The sequence below is a fragment of the Phoenix dactylifera genome, unplaced genomic scaffold (assembly GCF_009389715.1).
Source record: "Phoenix dactylifera cultivar Barhee BC4 unplaced genomic scaffold, palm_55x_up_171113_PBpolish2nd_filt_p 000121F, whole genome shotgun sequence".
Classification (NCBI taxonomy): Eukaryota; Viridiplantae; Streptophyta; class Magnoliopsida; order Arecales; family Arecaceae; genus Phoenix; species Phoenix dactylifera.
In genome coordinates this window covers 865,062-887,788 of record NW_024067689.1, presented here as the reverse complement: position 1 = coordinate 887,788, position 22,727 = coordinate 865,062, and the positions used below count along the sequence as shown (strand labels likewise).

The following is a 22,727-nucleotide window of genomic DNA, read 5'->3' as shown; positions in this document are numbered from 1 at the left end:
AGAGAACATATTATAAAGTCCATGCAGGAATATATATGTTATATAGAAAATACATAATGAAAAATGGTTAAGTTGAAAATGAAGAAAATGTGAAAGCTGGGCAAGATGATAATCGCTATCCATATCGAGGAGAAAATTATACTAATAAAATCTTGAAATAGGCATGTTAAGAACGTTTTTGGATTATCACTCTGTTTTTTATGTGTGCATGGCAAGAATGGTCTTTTATAAAGTCATTTCAAGGTAGCATGTCATTAGCAATGTCAACATTAGTAAATATGCCATTATTGATGCTTATAAGTGCAAAATATTTAGAGTTATTCATAGAGGTATGGTGTGCCTGCAAAAGTCAAACATGTGGCTTTGATGTTCAAAAGGGTCAAAGCCAGCTTGTTCATGATTATTTAGTCATCAAAAGATCTTGTAGCTTAAAAAAGCTACAGGCTTTCCAAGTGCATCTACAGTATATCCACAAGCTAAATTTATTTACCCAGGATATGAGGATATTGTGATTATATCATGATCAGAGTACGACACAGTATGAATTGAAAGGTGCTTAAATTCTTGAATATAAAATTTAAAATAATTCTTGAATCATAAACTAACCTTTTAGGTTGTTTATGAGTGTCGAAAGATTTGAACAGGTTTAAGAGGAATTGTGTCAACCCTTGTTCCGTCTGATCATAAAATAACTTATATAGAAGTATTCGAGCTGTCCGAGGTTCTTTTGCATCTTCAGGCAATAACTTCAGCACTAAATCTAACATGCAAATCTGCACAAAGAGCAAACTGCTTAACAACAAGGCATTTCTACAAAGGCCAGGGAGAGCCTCCCAAATTGACCAACCATTGAAACAAGAATGATTTTCAGAACTATGGATGAAACAAATGCTCTTTCTTTTGCCTTCTTAGTCCCATTAGGAGAACGATAAGATACCATTAACTTGCACCTTATGAAAATTAGGCAAGTAGTAAACTTCAAACTAAAAATCAATAAAGAACAAATTTTTCATACTCAAATCGATTTAAAAGTTACCACCATAGAATGCTTACACAAGGATATCTCTAATTACAATGTCATAAATGAATATAAGGAGATCCGATCAGGTATGCATGCAAAAAACATTAGATTTACAACTGTTTAATCTAAGATGTAATGGTTAGTTGCAAAAGACAATCAATATCTAGCACTAAAAAAATGCCAGTTGGCATAAAGAACAAATTGTGCTAACTTTGAATGTTGGAGGTATGTCTAATTCTCAAGCCTCAAATTTAACACTGCATAATTGATTCTGCTAATATGACAGACTATATGTCATTACATCTGTTCCCAACAACATCTTCAACCCAATTTTGATAACATTTTAGTTGTTGGATTAACTAAAACAGAAATCCCAAAATTGACTTCTATTGGACCTGGTAATATAAATTAGTTTGCTTCAATAAGCTTTTAAACAATGATTAGATTGAAATAACAACTGAAAAAAAATCTGTCAATGGACTCCAAGTATTTCCCTGAAAAATTACCAAATATTTAGAGAAATATAGTTACAGTCTAAAGGAATCTTCTAACCTTCCATGGAACCAGAGTCTAAAGAAACCATATGGAACTGGTTCAAGCAAAAATCAACTACCGAGAGCAGTTAGAATATCAATATTATGAAATGATGCTTTCTCTACATAGGTACTAGCAACACAAGTGAAATAAAAGCTTCATTGTACACAAGAGTTATTACATGGTGTTAGACATCAAGTTTCTAAGCTTTTAGTTTGCTCTTGCAGACAAATATAATATTAAAAGATCAAGCCATAATTTGGTAAAAACATAACCTGATGTAAAGAATTGGTTTATAGAATCTTGACCATCCACATCTAGCTATAAGTCTTGTTTTCTTAGTTTTAATCTGTTACGGGGGAACTAAGCCGCCATGCTCCACGTGACCGGCACGCGCGCCCATGAAGACTACGGCTGTCCTTTGATCCAGCAATCCGACCCCGAGTCGGACATCTTCGGCTCCACAGCCCGACCTCGAGTCGGCTGCCCTTCGATCCAGCAGTCCGGCCCCGAGTCGGACATCTTCGGCTTCGCAGCCCGACCCCGAGTCGGCTGCCCCTTAATCTAGCAATCCGACCCCAAGTCGGATATCCTCAGCACCGCAGCCCGACCCCGAGTCGGCTGCCCCCTGATCCAGCACTCCGACCCCGAGTCGGAGATCTCTTGATAACGACAGGCTGCTTTCCAGAGGCACGCCGAGGCCTCCTGCTCCACTACTCCCTGCAACGGCTGTATCCGATGCTGTTCCACGATCTCCTGTATCAGCCGTACAAAGCGGAACTCCACTACGCCCTGTCATGGCCGTACCCAGCGCTGCTCCACGACGCCCTGTAACGGCCATGTCAGTGGCCACTCCATCGCGCCCCACGATGACAAACCCCCCTGAGAGACCCCCCAGCCAGGTATATATGCCGCTGGGGGGAGAAGGGGGGGTAAGCAATATCTTCCAGAGCACTCTCTTGCTTGCTATTATCATCTCTCCTCCTCCTCCAATCTCCTCTGACTTGATCGTCGGAGGGCCCCCACTACCCCAGTGGTGGTGCGAGGCTTGCTTGCAGGTTTTCCGGTGGAAGGTGGAGCACAATCAACATCGACCAAGGCAGCTCAGACGGAATCCCGTTCACACCGCTGTGCCAATCGTTCTCGGTTTGGACCACCAGCAACAGTTGGCGCTAGAAGGAGGGCACCGAATCTTAGAGCGATCGTAATGGCACGGCGAGGTGGTCGTGGAGCTTCCAATGCCTCCGGTCGCGGGGCCTCTCGCGCCTCCGGCCGGGAGGCCGCTGCGTCTCCAACACATTCTCAGCAACACTCCACCGTTCCACCCCCGATTCAGATGGTCGAAGCCGCTCAGTTCGACCAGTTAGCCCAGCAGGTCCGCACCCTCGCGGAGGCGGTGCAGAACCTGCAGGGTGTGATGTCTCGGGCGCCGCAGCGGGCCCAGGAGCCGCTGCTCCCTGAGCGCTCACCTGTCCTCCTTAACCCGCGCTCCTTCCTCTCCCATGGGGAGGAGCGCCGGCGCGAGGAAGATTCTCGAGCACGGTCCATTCTGCCGGGACCGTCCCATCGAAGCTGCGCGGGGTACAAGAGGCGGGCCCGGGCGCATTCCCAGACCCCCCAGTCCTCAAGGAACCCGCGCTCCAGTCGGTCCCCCTCTCGGTGCTCCTTGTCTCCCACCCATCGGTCGCGCTCCCTGGACCGGCGGGTGGACGATCTCCACCGACAACTCCAGGTCCTGAAGGGCCACTCTAAAGATCCCTTCGCCGACTTGGAGATCTCCTCCCAACCGGCGCTCGCCTCGAGGATCCTGCGGACCCCGAATCCGCCGGGGTTTAAAATGCCGGCGATCGAGCCCTATGACGGGGCGGCGGACCCGCGGGATCACGTCGAGAGTTTCAGGACCCTTATGCTCCTCCACGGAGCATCAGGTCCTCTCCTCTGCAAGGCTTTCCCGGCGACCCTCCGTGGCCCGGCAAGGGCGTGGTTCGCCGGCCTGGAGGCTAACTCGATCCAATCCTTTGATCAGTTTACCCGCCTCTTCATCACCCATTTCGCCGTCAGTAGCCGGCGGCGACTGGTCTCCGACTCCCTCTTTGATGTCCGGCAAAACGAGGGAGAAAGCTTGCGGGATTATCTTACCCGCTTCAACAAGGCTACGTTGGAAGTCCGGAACCTGAGCCAGGAGGTGGCTCTTTCAGCCCTGAAGCGTGGCTTCCGAAAGGGCAGACTCACCTTCTCCCTGGACAAACGCCTGCCGCGGAGCTTCCCGGAGCTGTTGTCCCGGGCGAACCAGTATGCGGACGCCGAGGAGGCGGTCGCCCACCGGAGCAAGGAGGCCGCCGAGATCCCTCCAAAGCTCGGGAAGAAAAGGCGAAAAGAGGCACGCCAGGGGAGGAGCCCGACGCCTCAACGTCGGCGCAGAAGCCCGTCGCCGGCGAGGAACCACGGCGCCCTACGCCCTCGTTCTCCGCCCCGACGTTTCAACCGGTACACTCCTCTCCTGACTCCCCGGGCCCAGATCCTCATGGAAATCAAGGGGCGAGAGGACCTCCCGGTCCCGAGACAGATGAAGAAGATCCCTGGGAGGAGGCCCTCTCGGGCGTACTGTGAGTACCACCGGGACCACGGCCACGACACCGAAGACTGCTTCCAGCTTCGGGACGAGATCGAGGCTCTCATCCGCCGAGGGCGTCTCGGTCGATACGTGAACGACCGACGTCCCCCCGCAGACTCGCGTCCGGCCGACCCGGCCCCTCCGGAGCCTCGGGAGCAGAATCGACCCGTCGCGGGCGTGATCCATACTATCACTGGGGGCTGCCCCCGGCCCGAGAGGAACGCGGGAGGCTCGACTGAAGCATCAAGGGCAGCCGTCGCAAAGAGGCAGAGGGTCGGTAATGTAATCACTTTTTGTGATGAAGATGTAAAGGGGGTTCAGACCCCCCACGACGACGCCATGGTGATCTCCCTCACTATGGCAAACTATGATACAATTGTTGCACAAAACATCCACCCCCCTCATAGGATTCACTGGAGACGCTGTCTCGGCCGAAGGTGTCGTTGAGCTGCCTGTGACTGCGGGCGTTGCACCCGCAGAGGCCACGGTGCGGCTCGGGTTCTTGGTCGTCCGTGTTCCCTCGGCCTACAACGCTATCCTCGGACGACCCGGACTGAACGCCCTTCGCGCGGTGGTCTCAACGTACCACTTGCTCATGCGGTTCCCCACGGCGGCCGGGATTGGAGAGGTCCGAGGTGACCAACCGACCGCAAGGCAATGTTTCTTAGCAACTCTCAAAGGGAAGAAGCCCGTAGAAGCCTTAAGCGTCGAGTCCCTCGACGCCAGAGACGAGGTGGCCTTGCGGCACGGGGAGCCGGCCGAAGGTGTGATCGAAGTTCCCCTCGAGGAAGGTCGCCCGGACCGGACGGTCCGGGTCGGCACCAATCTCGACCCGGGAGCTCGGGCTCGGTTGGTGGAATTCCTCCGAGCCAACGCCGATGTATTTGCCTGGTCGGCGGCCGATGTACCTGGGATCGACCCGGAGGTCATTTCTCACGCCCTCAACGTCGACCCAACCCACCGACCAGTAAAGCAGAAGAAGAGACACTGTGCCCCGGATCGGATCCGAGTGGTCGACCAGGAGGTAGACAAGCTCTTGGAGGCAGGATTCATAAGGGAGGTCAGCTACCCCGAATGGCTGGCAAATGTCGTACTTGTCCGGAAGGCGAGCGGAAAGTGGAGGATGTGCGTCGACTACACCGACCTGAACAAGGCATGCCCCAAGGATAGCTTTCCGCTTCCGCGGATAGACCAACTGGTCGACGCGACTTCCGGATATCAGCTGCTGTCTTTCATGGACGCCTTCTCCGGCTACAACCAGATAATGATGGCTCCACAGGACGAGGAGAAAACTGCCTTTATAACAGACCGGGGGCTGTACTGTTACAAGGTAATGCCCTTCGGTCTGAAGAATGCTGGCGCCACTTACCAGCGCCTCGTCAACAAAATCTTCAAAGGGCAAATCGGCCGGAACATGGAGGTGTACGTGGACGATATGCTGGTGAAGAGCCGCCATGCAGACCAGCACATCGCGGATCTGGAGGAGACTTTTGCCACCCTGCGGAAGTTTCGCATGAAGCTGAACCCAGCGAAGTACGCCTTTGGCGCTTCGGCCGGGAGGTTCCTCGGTTTCATTGTCAACCAGCGGGGGATCGAAGCCAACCCTGACAAAATCAAGGCTATCCAAGATATGTCCCCTCCGACCAAAGTGAAGGAGGTTCAGGAGCTCGCTGGGAGGGTCGCCGCGCTCGGACGATTTGTGGCAAAGTCGGCCGAACGCTGCCAACCTTTCTTCAAGGTGTTGAAACGCCCGAAAGACTTCCTCTGGACGACCGAATGTCAAGCAGCATTCGACCAGCTCAAGGAATACTTGGCGTCTCCTCCCCTGCTGTCCAAGCCGCAAGAAGGGGAGATGCTCTACCTTTATCTGGCGGTCTCCCCAACCGCAGTCAGTGCGGTACTGGTTCGGGAAGAGGCAAAGTTCCAGAAGCCTGTGTACTACATCAGCCGGGTCTTACGGGATGCCGAGACGCGGTATACGAAGGCTGAAAAGATCGCCTTCGCGCTGCTCACCGCGGCCAGGAGGCTTCGCCCCTATTTCCAGGCTCATCCTGTCACCCTCTTGACCGATCAACCACTGCGGCAGATCCTCAGCAATCCTGAGAATGCGGGACGGCTGGTGAAGTGGGCAGTAGAACTTGGTGAGTTCGACATCCGCTACCAGCCCCGACCCGCCATCAAGGCCCAGGTGCTCGCGGACTTCCTCGCTGAGTGCACTGTGCAGGAGGCGGAACCTAGGCCGCCGGAAACACCCAGCCTCGACCTCCCAATCTGGACGCTTCATATTGATGGGTCGTCGAACCCCGAAGGTGGAGGGGCCGGGCTGGTCCTTACCAGTCCCGATGGAGTGATAGCCGAGTATGCCTTGAGGTTCGGATTTCCAGTGACCAACAACGAGGCGGAATACGAGGCCCTAGTCACAGGACTCAAACTCACCAAGGAGCTCGGCATCCGGCGGTTGAAGGTCTTCACCGACTCCCAGCTGGTGGTCGGGCAGGTCCGAGGGGAGTTCGAGGCTCGGAGCCCGACCATGCAGAGCTATGTCTGGAAGGTGCAAGCACTCATTCCCGACCTCGGCAGTGTTGACATTCAGCAGGTCCCAAGAAGCGAAAATGCCAGGGCCGACAGGCTGTCCCGCTTGGTGGGCGCAGACGCGCACAACTTATCGAGGGCGATCTACCTGGAGACCCTGGATGCCCCGAGCATCGGCGAGGCCGGAGCGGTGATGGCGATTGATCCGGAGCCATCTTGGATGGACCCGCTCGTCGCCTACCTCGCCGAAGGGATCCTCCCAGAGGACGAAGATCAAGCTCGGCGACTCGTCATGAAGTCCGCCCACTACGTACTCTATGAAGGGAGGCTGTATCGGACCTCGTTCACCGCCCCCCTCTTAAGGTGCCTCCGCCCCTCGGAAGCGGCCTACGCCCTCAGCGAAGTCCACGAAGGCATCTGCGGATCGCACCTGGGGGCTAGGTCCTTGGCGCATAAGATCATGAGGCAAGGCTATTATTGGCCTACCTTGTTGGAGGACTCAAAGGATCATGTACGGAAATGCGACGCCTGCCAGCGCCACGCCAACGTCCAGAGAGTCCCTTCTGTCCCCTTGGCACCAATCACCGCACCCTGGCCCTTCGCCCAGTGGGGAATGGATATCCTCGGACCATTCCCCGTCGCTTCAGCTCAGCGGAAATTTTTGATTGTTGCAATCGACTACTTCACCAAGTGGGTGGAGGCAGAGCCGCTGGCCACTATCACGGAGGTGCAAGTCCGGAAGTTCGTGAAGAAGAACATCATTGTCCGATTTGGGGTACCTCGGGTCCTCATCTCGGATAATGGGCGACAGTTCGACAACAAGCATTTCCGTGACTTCTGCGAGGAGTTCGGGATCGAGCATCGGTTCACATCTGTGTCGCATCCCCAAACCAACGGCGAGGCCGAGGTCACAAATCGGACAATCCTCCAAGGAATCAAAGCGCGAATCGGTCGGACGGGGCAAGCTTGGGTCGAAGAACTCGAGAATGTCCTTTGGGCGTATCGGACCACGCATCGGACCCCTACCGGGGAGACGCCTTTCAGCCTAACCTATGGCACGGAAGTCGTTGTCCCCGTGGAGCTCGGACTCCCCTCACCTCGGGTGGCCGCGCACCGACCCGAGGCCAATTCGGAACAACTCCGAGGGAACCTGGATCTCTTGGAAGAAGCGAGGGAAATGGCGCAGGTTCGGATGGCGATGTATCAGCGGAGGGTGGCCCGATATTACAACTCCAAGGTCCGACCGAAGCTTTTCAGAATCGGAGATCTGGTGCTAAGGCGAGCTAAAGCATCTCGACCTGCGGAAGGTGGGAAGCTAGCGCCAAATTGGGAAGGCCCATATAAGGTTCGCTGGGTAAACCGACCTGGCTCCTACCAGTTGGAGGCCCTAGATGGTCGAGAAATTCTAAGGAGCTGGAATTCCGCTAACCTGCGGATGTATTACCAGTAGAACGACGATGCCAGAAAGACAGTTCAAAAATGTATAACACTTTGCATTTCAATAATTTCTGGTTACAACGGCGTGCTCGTGTGATTACAAGGAATTCCCAGAGGGGAATTAGGGTGTAAAGAAAGTAAAGAAGAGGTGGAGACTCCGAGGAACTGAAGATCTGGGATCCCGAAACCTCCATCTGAAGCGGTTGCAATCCCGTCGGAAGTGGGTGCTTCCAACCGGAGGCGCCATCGGCGTCTCACGAAAGAGACGAAGAGCCAGCGCGGATGAAGAAGAAGTGGACGAAGGAGAAGTCCACACTGCCTCCAACCGGAGGCGCCATCCACGCCCCACGGAGAGGATGAGGAGCCGCCGCCGACGAAGCTCCCGCTGCCTCCAGAGGAACGCCACCTCCAAGGGATATTCCGGTCCTCCCCAGTGTTAGGGGAGAGAAGGAGTACAAGGGGGAAGAGCATATGGAGGCGCGGTCCCGGATCAGGCGTCTGGTGCAGAGCTCAATCGGGAGGCTGAACTTCAAGGAGGGGAGATGTGATCCCGGATGAAACGCCTAGAGCGGAGTTCCGCCGGGGAGACCCTCCTTGCTGATCCCAGATGAAACGGCTAGTTGGCTGAAGTCGCGAGGGGCGCGCCTCCCGTTCCTTCGGCAGGAGTCTCTCAGCCATGCGCCAGAGAGAAGGTCCACGATCCATGGCAACTTGAACAGCTCCGGCTTGGCAAACTCCATCGCACCTGCACCTGTATTTATAGCCAAACTGCAGCCCCCCGGTCGTTCCGATGCGGGTGGCTCCCATAAATGCGGACGCATTGAATCCGGAGCCGTTCTGGCTCTCGAGGCGTATCTTCCCGCGATTTCCTAAGCGTCATTCTCCTTAATTGCATTCTTTGTGCAGGACACTCCAGGTGGCACGTACCCCTGGGTCCACATATCTCCGCTCGCGCCCAGGCCGCATCCGCCTCGAAGAACGCGCGCATCGCGGCCGCTTAACTGACACTCCTCGCAAGCAGCAACTGGCGATCCGATTTCCCAGGTAACGCATCAATTAGCGTTTAATGCCCTTCTGGTGTTCCCCAGGCAACGCTTGGAGAAGAGGAGAAACACGATCGCAGCTGGCCACGGAGAAACCCCGTCGGGCTGCAAGCGACAGGCGCATGGCCAACGAGCGGAATTTCCCGAGGCACGGCCCTCGGATGCCAGGCTAACCCGATGATCATCCCGGGAGCAGACTAGCCTGAAGCCCCGACCGGTCGCCTTGGCTTGCGCCAGCCTTGGCCGACCAACGAGCGGAATCTCCCGAGGCTCGGCCCTCGGATGCCAGGCTAACCCGATGATCATCCCGGGAGCAGACTAGCCTGAAGCCCCGACCGGTCGCCTTGGCTTGCGCCAGCCTTGGCCGACCAACGAGCGGAATCTCCCGAGGCCCGGCCCTCGGATGCCAGGCTAACCCGATGATCATCCCGGGAGCAGACTAGCCTGAAGCCCCGACCGGTCGCCTTGGCTTGCGCCAGCCTTGGCCGACCAACGAGCGGAATCTCCCGAGGCTCGGCCCTCGGATGCCAGGCTAACCCGATGATCATCCCGGAAGCAGACTAGCCTGAAGCCCCGACCGGTCGCCTTGGCTTGCGCCAGCCTTGGCCGACCAACGAGCAAAATCTCCCGAGGCCCGGCCCTCGGATGCCAGGCTAACCCGATGATCATCCCGGGAGCAGACTAGCCTGAAGCCCCGACCGGTCGCCTTGGCTTGCGCCAGCCTTGGCCGACCAACGAGCGGAATCTCCCGAGGCTCGGCCTTCGGATGCCAGGCTAACCCGATGATCATCCCGGGAGCAGACTAGCCTGAAGCCCCGACCGGTCGCCTTGGCTTGCGCCAGCCTTGGCCGACCAACGAGCGGAATCTCCCGAGGCCCGGCCCTCGGATGCCAGGCTAACCCGATGATCATCCCGGGAGCAGACTAGCCTGAAGCCCCGACCGGTCGCCTTGGCTTGCGCCAGCCTTGGCCGACCAACGAGCGGAATCTCCCGAGGCTCGGCCCTCGGATGCCAGGCTAACCCGATGATCATCCCGGGAGCAGACTAGCCTGAAGCCCCGACCGGTCGCCTTGGCTTGCGCCAGCCTTGGCCGACCAACGAGCGGAATCTCCCGAGGTCCGGCCCTCGGATGCCAGGCTAACCCGATGATCATCCCGGGAGCAGACTAGCCTGAAGCCCCGACCGGTCGCCTTGGCTTGCGCCAGCCTTGGCCGACCAACGAGCGGAATCTCCCGAGGCCCGGCCCTCGGATGCCAGGCTAACCCGATGATCATCCCGGGAGCAGACTAGCCTGAAGCCCCGACCGATCGCCTTGGCTTGCGCCAGCCTTGGCCGATCAACGAGCGGAATCTCCCGAGGCCCGGCCCTCGGATGCCAGGCTAACCCGATGATCATCCCGGGAGCAGACTAGCCTGAAGCCCCGACCGGTCGCCTTGGCTTGCGCCAGCCTTGGCCGACCAACGAGCGGAATCTCCCGAGGCCCGGCCCTCGGATGCCAGGCTAACCCGATGATCATTCCGGGAGCAGACTAGCCTGAAGCCCCGACCGGTCGCCTTGGCTTGCGCCAGCCTTGGCCGACCAACGAGCGGAATCTCCCGAGGCTCGACCCTCGGATGCCAGGCTAACCCGATGACCATCCCGGGACCAGACTAGCCTGAAGCCCCGACCGGTCGCCTCGGCTTGCGCCAGCCTTGGCCGACCAACGAGCGGAATTTCCTGAGGCCTAACCCTCGGATGCCTGGCTTAGCGCCGGAAGAATTTCCTGAGGCCTAACCCTCGGATGCCTGGCTTAGCGCCGGAAGAATTTCCTGAGGCCTAACCCTCGGATGCCTGGCTTAGTGCCGGAAGAATTTCCTGAGGCCTAACCCTCGGATGCCTGGCTTAGTGCCGGAAGAATTTCCTGAGGCCTAACCCTCGGATGCCTGGTTTAGTGCCGGAAGAATTTCCTGAGGCCTAACCCTCGGATGCCTGGCTTAGCGCCGGAAGAATTTCCTGAGGCCTAACCCTCGGATGCCTGGCTTAGTGCCGGAAGAATTTCCTGAGGCCTAACCCTCGGATGCCTGGCTTAGCGCCGGAAGAATTTCCTGAGGCCTAACCCTCGGATGCCTGGCTTAGTGCCGGAAGAATTTCCTGAGGCCTAACCCTCGGATGCCTGGCTTAGTGCCGGAAGAATTTCCTGAGGCCTAACCCTCGGATGCCTGGCATAGCGCCGGAAGAATTTCCTGAGGCCTAACCCTCGGATGCCTGGCCTAGTGCCGGAAGAATTTCCTGAGGCCTAACCCTCGGATGCCTGGCTTAGTGCCGGAAGAATTTCCTGAGGCCTAACCCTCGGATGCTTGGCTTAGCGCCGGAAGAATTTCCTGAGGCCTAACCCTCGGACGCCTGGCTTAGTGCCGGAAGAATTTCCTGAGGCCTAACCCTCGGATGCCTGGCTTAGTGCTGGAAGAATTTCCTGAGGCCTAACCCTCGGATGCCTGGCTTAGCGCCGGAAGAATTTCCTGAGGCCTAACCCTCGGATGCCTGGCTTAGTGCCGGAAGAATTTTCTGAGGCCTAACCCTCGGATGCCTGGCTTAGCGCCGAAAGAATTTCCCGAGGCCTAACCCTCGGATGCCTGGCTTAGCGCCGGAAGAATTTCCTGAGGCCTAACCCTCGGATGCCTGGCTTAGTGCCGGAAGAATTTCCTGAGGCCTAACCCTCGGATGCCTGGCTTAGTGCCGGAAGAATTTCCTGAGGCCTAACCCTCGGATGCCTGGCTTAGCGCCGGAAGAATTTCCTGAGGCCTAACCCTCGGATGCCTGGCTTAGTGCCGGAAGAATTTCCTGAGGCCTAACCCTCGGATGCCTGGCTTAGCGCCGGAAGAATTTCCTGAGGCCTAACCCTCGGATGCCTGGCTTAGTGCCGGAAGAATTTCCTGAGGCCTAACCCTCGGATGCCTGGCTTAGTGCCGAAAGAATTTCCTGAGGCCTAACCCTCGGATGCCTGGCTTAGCGCCGGAAGAATTTCCTGAGGCCTAACCCTCGGATGAGGCCTAACCCTCGGATGCCTGGCTTAGTGCCGGAAGAATTTCCTGAGGCCTAACCCTCGGATGCCTGGCTTAGTGCCGGAAGAATTTCCTGAGGCCTAACCCTCGGATGCCTGGCTTAGCGCCGGAAGAATTTCCTGAGGCCTAACCCTCGGATGCCTGGCTTAGGGCCGGAAGAATTTCCTGAGGCCTAACCCTCGGATGCCTGGCTTAGCGCCGGAAGAATTTCCTGAGGCCTAACCCTCGGATGCCTGGCCTAGTGCCGGAAGAATTTCCTGAGGCCTAACCCTCGGATGCCTGGCTTAGTGCCGGAAGAATTTCCTGAGGCCTAACCCTCGGATGCTTGGCTTAGCGCCGGAAGAATTTCCTGAGGCCTAACCCTCGGACGCCTGGCTTAGTGCCGGAAGAATTTCCTGAGGCCTAACCCTCGGACGCCTGGCTTAGTGCCGGAAGAATTTCCTGAGGCCTAACCCTCGGATGCCTGGCTTAGGGCCGGAAGAACTTCGAGAGTCAGGAGTCGGCAAGACGCTGCCAAGAGTTAAAAAGAAAAAAACAGAGGAGGACGAAAGCGAGATGAAGAAACATTCGACTTGTATTAATTTTCATTGTTTCAGGGCCAAGGCCCATACAATTTGGCAAAACGCCGACATACAAAAAAAAGAGGACAACGAAAGGTACAAGAGGTCAGCTTGGAGGAACCCCCGGGTCGGGAGCGTCGGGCTCGTCCGCAGGGGGTAGGGAGGCGGTAGGAGAATCAGCAGGCGATGGCGCCGGAGAGGAGTCGAAAAGGGAAATCCCACTCAGGTCAACTTCGGGGTACTTAGCCGACACCCTTGCCAGGCCCTCCTCGAAGCCTAAGATGAAGGATTCGGACCCCGCGTCCGACGCGTCACGGACGAACTCGTCAGACTGACGATAGGCCCGTACCGCCTCCGACATATCACGGGTGAACTCGGCGGACTGACGATAAGCCTGTACCGCCTGGCGCCCGATCTCCGCTCTCTTCTCGGCCAGCGCCGCCTCTGCTCGCTCCGTAATCTGAGCCTTAGCCTCCAAGACCTTCGCCACAATCCGGTCTTCAGCCTCGGAGGAGACCCTCAGCAGATTAGCCTGAGCCTCCTTATGCTTCGCCTCGGCAGCAGTGCGAGCGGCCTCAGCTTCCTCCAGGCGCGAACGGAGCTCTTGGTCGTTCGCGCGGGACCTCTCCAAGGCTGACTCCAATTCGCCCAGTTTGGCTTCAAGAGACCGGGTTCGGTTGCGGGCGCTGTCGGCAGACCGCTGAGCCTTCTCCCACCTCTCTCGATAGTCCGCGACCTTCCGGGACTGCTTTTCAGCTCGTTCCTCCGCCTTCTTAACCCTGCTTTCGAGGCCCGAGGCGACTTTGAGTTCCTCCCGAGCTTCCAACAGTTGCTTCTCGAGGGCGGCGAAGCCGAGTGCCCGCTCTTCGGCCTCCCGGAGCCTCGCCTCGAGGTCCCCGGTCGTCCTGCCCGCCACAGCCTGGCCTCCCTCTTCCACTGCTTTCAGTCGGTCCTCGGCCTTCGCCAGAAGCCCCGCCTGTTCCTTGTAGCACTCCTCTAGACGGATCATGTACTGGGCGAGCTAAGAGATAGGAAAAGTGAGGGCGTCAGGCGGAGAACAACAGAGCTAATAAATGGTGAAAAGCGGCCAGAAGAACACTCACCGACATGAGACAGACACAGCTGGCAGCCCCGACGTCAGAGACCCCCAACTCCCGGACCCGCCGACGGTCCTTCTCCAGCAGCACTGTTTGATGAGGTTTCGGGCGCCATCGGTAGTGAAGGCCGACCCCGATTTCTCCCCGGAGCCGGATGGTGGTTCTGCAGCCTTACCCTTATCCATCGCCTGGGGAAGAGTCCTGCTGACTGTGCTCGGGGCGGGGGTCACTCCAGGAATTGATAGGGCCCCGCTCGGCCGAGGCCTCGGCGCGTCCCTCCTCGAATCATCAGGAGCCGGCTGAGTCGAAGGCCGGGCCGGGGACCGATCACGTCCGACCCGTCCGTCTCGAGCGGGCTCGGATGATACCTCCGGAATAGCGGCAGTCTCACCACCGGAGGGCTGATACAGCGTCAGCTGCCGGTCCGTGCCCACGGCGTCTCCCTGATCGGTGGGCCCGGACTCGTCGGTCGGCGTCGGAGGCACCTCCTTGCGGGACTTCTTCGCCAGCGGGGCCCCGCTCGGAGGAGCTCGTTTCCTCCTCCGGACCGCTTCCAGTAGGGACGACCTACCAACAGCCGGTCCCTTGTCCGACCGCATGACGTCGTCAATCTCTGCAACAAGAACGAGATGGTCGAGGGCTGAGAAACCGAAGGAAAGAACGAGACGAAAGAGGAGAAAAGAGTCAAAAAAGAAATGGTGGCGGGCTCACGGTCGGTGGGGACCGAGCTCAGACCGACATTCACCAAGGTATCCTCGGAAATAAGGCGGGCCACCGGGGGGAGCTGGCCCTCGGCAACCAACCCCTTCAAGGCGGCCAAGCCATCGGATTCCTCCCTCGACAGTCTCGATAGGCCGATCGGGGACTTCATCGGCGTCTCCCAGGTCGCCCTGATTTCCCAAGAGGGATCTACATCGATGAAGAAGAAACGCTCCTTCCAGCCGTGAATGGAGGAAGGAGCCTCTTTGACGAGGCCGCACCCTCGCCGCGCCGCAAAGCACCACCACCCTTTGTCCTGGGGGTGGCCACTCAGGCTGTAGAACTCCCAAAAAACATTCAGAGTGGCGGGAATCTCGTGCATGCGGCAGAGAACCTGGAAGACCGTCAGGGCACGCCACGAGTTCGGCACCAGTTGCGTCGGCGCAACTCTTAAACCCCGGAGTACCTGCACGACTAAGTCCGAAGGGGGAAAGCGGAACCCGGCCTGGAGAATGCCCTCATTGATGGCGATCTTCCCTGGAGGAGGATGGGACATCCTCTCCTCAGGCCCCGGGAGCGTAACGTTGCAGGCCTCGGGAAGGTGGTACCGAGCCACGAGTTTGTCTAAGTCTTCGGCGACCAGCTCCGACTTAATGTGGTCCGCTCTCACTTCGCCCATTCCTAATGGCCAATAAACCTACGGTCAGGACGGGGACAAGAAGGGGGGAAAGACCGGGACGACTGGGGTACACTAGTACAAAAGGAGAAAGTATGGAGAGCCCTAAGTAGAAGAATGGGGTAACTCACCGGAAGAGAAGGAAGAACGGCTCCGAGAGCGTCAAAGAGAAGCAAGCGAACAGCCCGACGGCAACAACGGCAGCGCAAAGGGGAAACTCGAAAATGTCTGTAAAGAGGAAGACGGACGGGGGAGGGCCCCCGGTTAAATAGGCGGAAAGGCGGGTGATGCCTCGATGACGCCAGAGGACGCCTGGCCGCCGAAGGGTCGCTCGCGCCCCAAAGGCGAATCGACACCATTAAGGAAGGATGTCCGCCGAAATCCTCAGACTGCCAGGTCAGCAACAACCGCCATACGCCATAAAGAAGGCGGAGAGCTCGAAGCGCACGCGCCTCTCCGAGGGATGGCGGCAACCTCGAAGCATCACTCCCTTCACCCGTTCCCCTTCTGGTTCCAGGCTCGGAAGTGGGGGGCTACTGTTACGGGGGAACTAAGCCGCCATGCTCCACGTGACCGGCACGCGCGCCCATGAAGACTACGGCTGTCCTTTGATCCAGCAATCCGACCCCGAGTCGGACATCTTCGGCTCCACAGCCCGACCTCGAGTCGGCTGCCCTTCGATCCAGCAGTCCGGCCCCGAGTCGGACATCTTCGGCTTCGCAGCCCGACCCCGAGTCGGCTGCCCCTTAATCTAGCAATCCGACCCCAAGTCGGATATCCTCAGCACCGCAGCCCGACCCCGAGTCGGCTGCCCCCTGATCCAGCACTCCGACCCCGAGTCGGAGATCTCTTGATAACGACAGGCTGCTTCCCAGAGGCACGCCGAGGCCTCCTGCTCCACTACTCCCTGCAACGGCTGTATCCGATGCTGTTCCACGATCTCCTGTATCAGCCGTACAAAGCGAAACTCCACTACGCCCTGTCATGGCCGTACCCAGCGCTGCTCCACGACGCCCTGTAACGGCCATGTCAGTGGCCACTCCATCGCGCCCCACGATGACAAACCCCCCTGAGAGACCCCCCAGCCAGGTATATATGCGGCTGGGGGGAGAAGGGGGGGTAAGCAATATCTTCCAGAGCACTCTCTTGCTTGCTATTATCATCTCTCCTCCTCCTCCAATCTCCTCTGACTTGATCGTCGGAGGGCCCCCACTACCCCAGTGGTGGTGCGAGGCTTGCTTGCAGGTTTTCCGGTGGAAGGTGGAGCACAATCAACATCGACCAAGGCAGCTCAGACGGAATCCCGTTCACACCGCTGTGCCAATCGTTCTCGGTTTGGACCACCAGCAACATAATCTTAGTTATAAATTTTTCTTTTCATCATTTGCTTCCTCCCGCTGTCCTCTTAGCATCCTTGTATAACTGACATATCTACTGGTTTGCTGCATCTGTTTCTTGTGCTCCTTTTCACTTAGACAAATAAAGAAAAACCCTAAAATTATAATACATATATAACAATGCTGAGAGCCTTGATACACTACATCAAGAATCTTTAAGGTGGGTCTTCAAATTTGATGTGCCAAATGTGAAGTTCGGAGCCCAAATATTCCCTCATTATATCCTTCCCCTCTAACCATTAGATATTCCAATTGGATTCCTATCTTATAAGTTACAGAAAAACTATTTTATTACTATTTTAGAAATCCTAAGTTGTCTTGTCTTGTAATTGCACCATCATAATTGGAATCATCTCATGACACTGTGCTTAAGTATTCCAGTATATACCCATTGTGCATTAGTAGATCAATCAATGAGATCAAATCCTCACTATATATTGGTACTCAAACCCAAAACACCAAAGTATATTCAGTGGCTTGGCATGATGCAAAGGACTGTCCTAGTATTGAGCTAACAGATTCATGTCTAATGCTTTTGTCAATTGTGAGGCAAGACGCACAGCTAGATTCATTTTTATTTTATTTTATTTTATTTTAAAAATGGGCATCAACAAACTTTGTGGATATATAAAATCACCTATTATGCATCGGGCAATATTTTCTAATGACATGAAACTAGACTGCAAGGCATACTACACAAACCTCACAAAATTTCAGCAATTGCAGCCTAAAATATGCATATCCTGATAATTGAAGGGTCACTTTCAAGTATAAAAAGCCTTGAATTGATACTTCATATGAGACATACTGGTTGCTTATTTTCTCATTATGTTGAATATTAACATTATACTTCAAATTCAAATATTTTTGGAGATTTCTGTTATGCTAATCTTTCTTACCGAGTTGTTTGGTTATTTTTATTACACATGGATAATCACATAATTAATTCAAGCAAATCATTCCAAGAAATCAGTTGCATTCTTAAACTCATTTTGGAACTTAAAAATATAGTTCCTCTTTTCAAAAAAAAACAATAAACGTCTGAGCATTAGGTCCAGTCCACAGGTTGTCTTTATAAAAATGTATCTCAAACATGAAATGCACAATTATGTGCTTCCATGCATCTTCAATATGAACATATGTACAATTATGCGCAGGTAGGAGGGCATTGAAATTAAACTCACTTCATGAAGTTGATAAATCTAAACAAGTACACTATAATGTCAATTTAAGCAGTAGCAGCATAGTATGCGTACTCACCATGCTTTTCATCAGAGATCCTGCAGCTGATAGAGATTTGTGGTTATTAGTTTCTTTCAATCCCTCAAAAGCCTCACGCCACTTGGATATGACTAAAAGGAACATGGCTTCATTAATGGTTGCTGCAATAGGTCCACATAAATTCCCATGGAATGATAGGTTTTCTACATTCTCGTGGTCAGGCAAAGCCTCAGATGTAGGTCCCTCTATGCCAGGTTTCTGAAGAAATAATTTGAATACATATTGAACGCTGCTAATTGACAGGAGACAGAAGAAAGAATAAAGTATATTTAACTAGACGCGTGACTAAATACATATGATAAGAAATATTATAATCTATGTATGCATCTGCATACATACATATTTCAATCTATATGTGTGTGTGTTTATGCGCATGCATGTATATATATGTGATTATTATGCAGGTATGCATGTATATACATGCATAAAAAAAGAAAATAAAAGTTCCATATACATATTAACATGAGCATGGCTGCATTGTCATAGACTAAATTACCAACTTTCTCAATGGCTCCTCTATTCATAAGAATAAAACTTTAAAAGCACAATGAAAAAGAAAAGCTCATTAACATCACCAATGTTTCAAATGCACGGACAACTGAACTACACATGGTTCATTGCAACAAATCTACACAAGTCAAAAGATTGATGTCCAATCATAAGGAACAAAATGTGAGTTTCCAGATATCAGAAGTTCTACTTCCAAAAGCTCTTCTACTAACAACAATCCCAAATAGAACCTTAGTCAGCTAAATCATGACTAAAACAAAGAGACCGGCGAAACATAGGGAAACAGTAAACCCCTTGTTACTAAACCTTACATCTCTAAAACATGAAAAAGATTATTCTATATTTACTTGCTCCTTTTCCTCCTCTAATGTGGTTTGCATTTGGATCATCATGTAAAAAAATCTCCCCCAAAATGCAGAGCCTTTTAAATGTAGAAATTCCTTGATAGCAAGCATTCATTGAGATACCAACAGAGACAAAAGATGTTGCTGTTTTTCTAGAGTATCATGTTACAAGAAACTCTAACTTAACAATTCTACAAGGAGCATTAAGCACATGCAGTCATCGCCTAATTATGCTTGAAACTAATCAGTAGGACCAAAGTACATAAAGATATGATTCAAAGTTTCAAACCCTCGGTTCTATTCCCACCTTTGAACTTGAGGCCTTCCGATATTGAAAAGCTAAAACAAAACGAGCAAGCTGGAAAAATGTAATGACATCAGTGTTCTGAATGGATTGATGCTCCTTATTGATATCTTCACGAAGGGACTGCATCAAAACTGTTGAGCAGTAGGTCAGCATGAGAATACATAAAAGAGAAATATGGCAAGCAATTGAAACCAAGATGTCAAAAATATTCATTTCAGCAAACCTACCATTGTAGCCTCCTGATAGAAACTGATTCAAGAAGTTGTGTAACAACTCCAAAGTACTCTCCTTTGGCAAAGACAAGCTCCCATGATCCCATGCAGTTCTTTTTAATGGACCTCGTTGAACCTTACGAACATTTAGCAAGCCATTTCCAGAGGCAGAAGATGGATTGCCTTTAAATAATGTTTTAGAGCCATCCTAACAGCAATTAAAGAAAAGCAGCAGTAACATTAATAATAATAATGATAACAAAGACAAAATCAGTTGCCTGGCTAGAATGCAAATAATCTCCTCATGCCATCTGGCAGTTGGCCAAAATTCATACCATGGTAAGGCAGGTAAATGTTCCACTAAATTGTGAATGACGTTCAAAGTTCCTTAGCCTCATGTTCCTTCTTTTTATCCCTTCCTCCTCCATAATTGACCTGAGAGAATCTACAGAAGTTGTGATATCTCCAGTAACCTGCACACAAATGCCACTTTTACATGGAATTCCTAGTTGCAAGCGAAACAAGGCACCAGTTACAAACCATATATTGGAAGGTTAATAATTATCAAGCTTAAGCAGTGATGCTGTTCGGAAGTCAAAACTGTACAATAATGAAACATGAGATATAAGATAAATTCAAAATATTTACTAAAGCGATACTGTCAACAGCCAAACCTCTCCATCAACCAGTAAATGGCTATTCATACAAAATGATGCCAGGACTGGAATGAGAGACTCTCAGAAAAAACAGGAGATTGAGATCGTACCAATATGTGAGACATATAATAAACAGAATATTAGTTAATTATCAAAATCACATATAGAATTAGAGATACTAACTTATATTGTTCACATATATTATATAGACTGCTCGCACATTCATCCCTAACTAGCATCAAGAATAGGACTAGAGGGATATTGACTCTCCACCAAAAAAATGACAATGCACTGACATTAAACAAAATCTGCAATATTTTTTTGGGAGTTATTCTTCTATTACAAGTATAAATCAACTTGCAAAATTTGCTCTATTTCATACTACATTATCATTTTTGTAAAAAAATTGCATCAATAATATGCAAATTCAAAAGAGAAGTACTAGAAGAACAGGGATAGCCACAGACAGAAGGAAAAAGATGGGAACAGACCTTGGAACCCTGTCTTGAAGCTCCAGCAATCAACTCTGGGTCCCGACCCAGAACAATATAGTGGAAAATCTCCAGTAAAAGCAAATTGTCTTGCTGAAGATAAGCAGAAGAATCAACATGCTGGGTGAGTACTAAGATCAAGTCCATAACATTCTCCTGAAACATGAGCTCCAGAAATCTATCTGTCAGACACATAAACTGAGTAGCGGATCCAGATGTCTTCTGCTGCAATGTAATTTCTTGGATGGCTAGGAGGTTTCGAAAAAGGGTAAGCACAAGCTGAACCAGCTTCCAGTCGTCCTCTGTAAATGCATTGCTGGTTGACATCCAATGTTGAAACAGGAAATATAAGATTGGAATTGTAAGAGTTAGTTATCCATTATATGTGAGTGAAAATAAAAAGAACAGTACGACAAAAACTATGAAACAAATAAAGGGTCTGAATTTTAAAGACTCAAAAGTGTGTTTAAATGCATGTATACTACTGACTGCACATGATGTATAGTGTCTGTTTGTTTATTAAACTAGTAAAGAACGTACGTAGACACATAATGCTGCCAGCTACTGGTCCCAGAATCAGACAACAGTGAATATAAGCTTAGCCAACAAAGGTATCAATTGGTGTTCATGAAGGTTCATCATAATTAGTCTTCTAGCTTTAATGTCAATAAGAGATTAATTTCCAATCCTATAGCAGAGAAAATCATGTAGGCTACATATTAATTAACTAATAGCATGTCTTTCTTTTTCTTGCTTTCAATTGGTCCCAAAATTGATGGATATCTATAAACATATTTTATGTTTTTTGAACACATAATTCTTAAATGCACAAGAAAACATCATAGATGATATCTCAGTCTGATTATTCATAGGTCTAACATCTTTAGAAAATTGTTCGATGAAATTAGACCAAAGGAAAAAGAATCAAATATCATGCAAACAAGAAACAAAAGCATGCAGACTTATACCCCTACCATTCCAGATGTTCCAACGGGTCTTCAAGAAGAGAGACTATGACCGCAACCGTGACATTACGTGTCATTGCAGCCTTTAAATCCCACAGATACTCTATCTGCTGTGCAATATCATCGGATGCAGGATCTATAGGCATTGTAAGGAACACCAAAATTTTCACTGCTCATTCAAGAAAGAATAAAACTGATTACCAAAACTAAATGTGGCAATAGTCTTTCTTGAACAAAGAAAAGACAAAAAAAGAAAGCTGATAAAAAGAAGTAGTTGACAAGATTCAATCTTTTTTTCAATGAAAAAGAAAAGGAAGAGAAAAATCACCGGCACCGATCACCAAATGCCAATCGCTCTGATAATGTTCAATGATCGGGATCAAATCACGGGACACCGTGTTCCACTTGCAAATCTGTTTGAATACATCTCTCCGCTGCGGATCATCTCGTCGGAGAAATCTCTGCAGATCCTTTAAATTATCTAAGAAGATCACCAAGAAAGGAAAATATTAGAACAAGAAAATAGGAAGAGCATCAATCAAGATTAAGTCTTCAAGATTCGGAACCCCACCTAAACAATACTCGCTCTTAGAATAGCCCGTCACAATCCCGTTCTCGTCCTCTTCGGCAAATCCGAGGCCCGCGCAGATGATCGAAAGCCCTTCTGTGTCCATCCCTTCTTCTTGATTGATTGGCCCAACCTAGGATTTCTTGGAACGATCGTCGAATTAGGGTTCCAAGATTTGCAAAATTAGGGTTGAGGGAATGAAACGAATGGAGCGAGCGAGAGGACGATCAAGAGCAAAGAGGGGAAAATCGAAGACCGATACAGCAGTCGGGGAATTCTTATAGGGAGGGACAGGGAGGGAGGGAGAAAGAAGGAGAGGATATTCCCGCCGAAAGAGATTTTGGTCATTTTCCCGCGCCTTCCGCTGTGAGGTAAGTCGGTTCCAAAATAGCGAACTCCAATCTGCTGCCGCGGCGGCACGGGGGAAATCATCGCAACCGTCGACGGTTTCCCGCATCGAAATTTTTTTATGAGGTCAATCGTACGTGCGATTTTGACATACAGGCGCTATTTCGGAAGAAGCGGGATATGGTCACCGTCACTCACCGTATGAGAACTGCGACCACCGACCCACAAGTGGCAAAGAACGATTAACGCTATCGAGCCGAAATATGACGCGCATGTTCCGCTCGACGCCGCATGAATAAAAATTATATGGGCGAGCACCTAAAAAAAAAATTATATAGTGCAGACTTTCTATTTTATCGTTTATTCTCTAATGTCTATCTTTGAGTGAAAGTCC

General features: G+C 51.7%; 1 protein-coding gene across 2 annotated transcripts in view; it reads right to left on the bottom strand.

Moving 5' to 3' along the window:
* LOC103716005 (protein timeless homolog) overlaps positions 1-22,322 on the bottom strand; it is a 32,110-nt gene extending 9,788 nt beyond the window's left edge. Inside the window, exons 1-9 of one of the 2 annotated variants that reach the window (XR_005507203.1) lie at positions 21,989-22,322; positions 21,746-21,898; positions 21,427-21,586; positions 20,453-20,768; positions 19,641-19,778; positions 19,321-19,513; positions 19,094-19,224; positions 17,912-18,130; positions 607-773 (exon numbers count right to left, since the gene is read on the bottom strand). Coding sequence is in view for 1 of the 2 variants with exons in the window: in XM_008803832.3 (XP_008802054.2) it covers positions 607-773; positions 17,912-18,130; positions 19,094-19,224; positions 19,321-19,513; positions 19,641-19,778; positions 20,453-20,768; positions 21,427-21,586; positions 21,746-21,898; positions 21,989-22,091 (1,580 nt within the window). In the remaining variant the exon portion in view is untranslated. The remainder of the gene's footprint in view (positions 1-606; positions 774-17,911; positions 18,131-19,093; positions 19,225-19,320; positions 19,514-19,640; positions 19,779-20,452; positions 20,769-21,426; positions 21,587-21,745; positions 21,899-21,988) is intronic. The other variant, XM_008803832.3, reaches the window with a different exon arrangement.
* Positions 22,323-22,727: the final 405 nt, after the last annotated feature.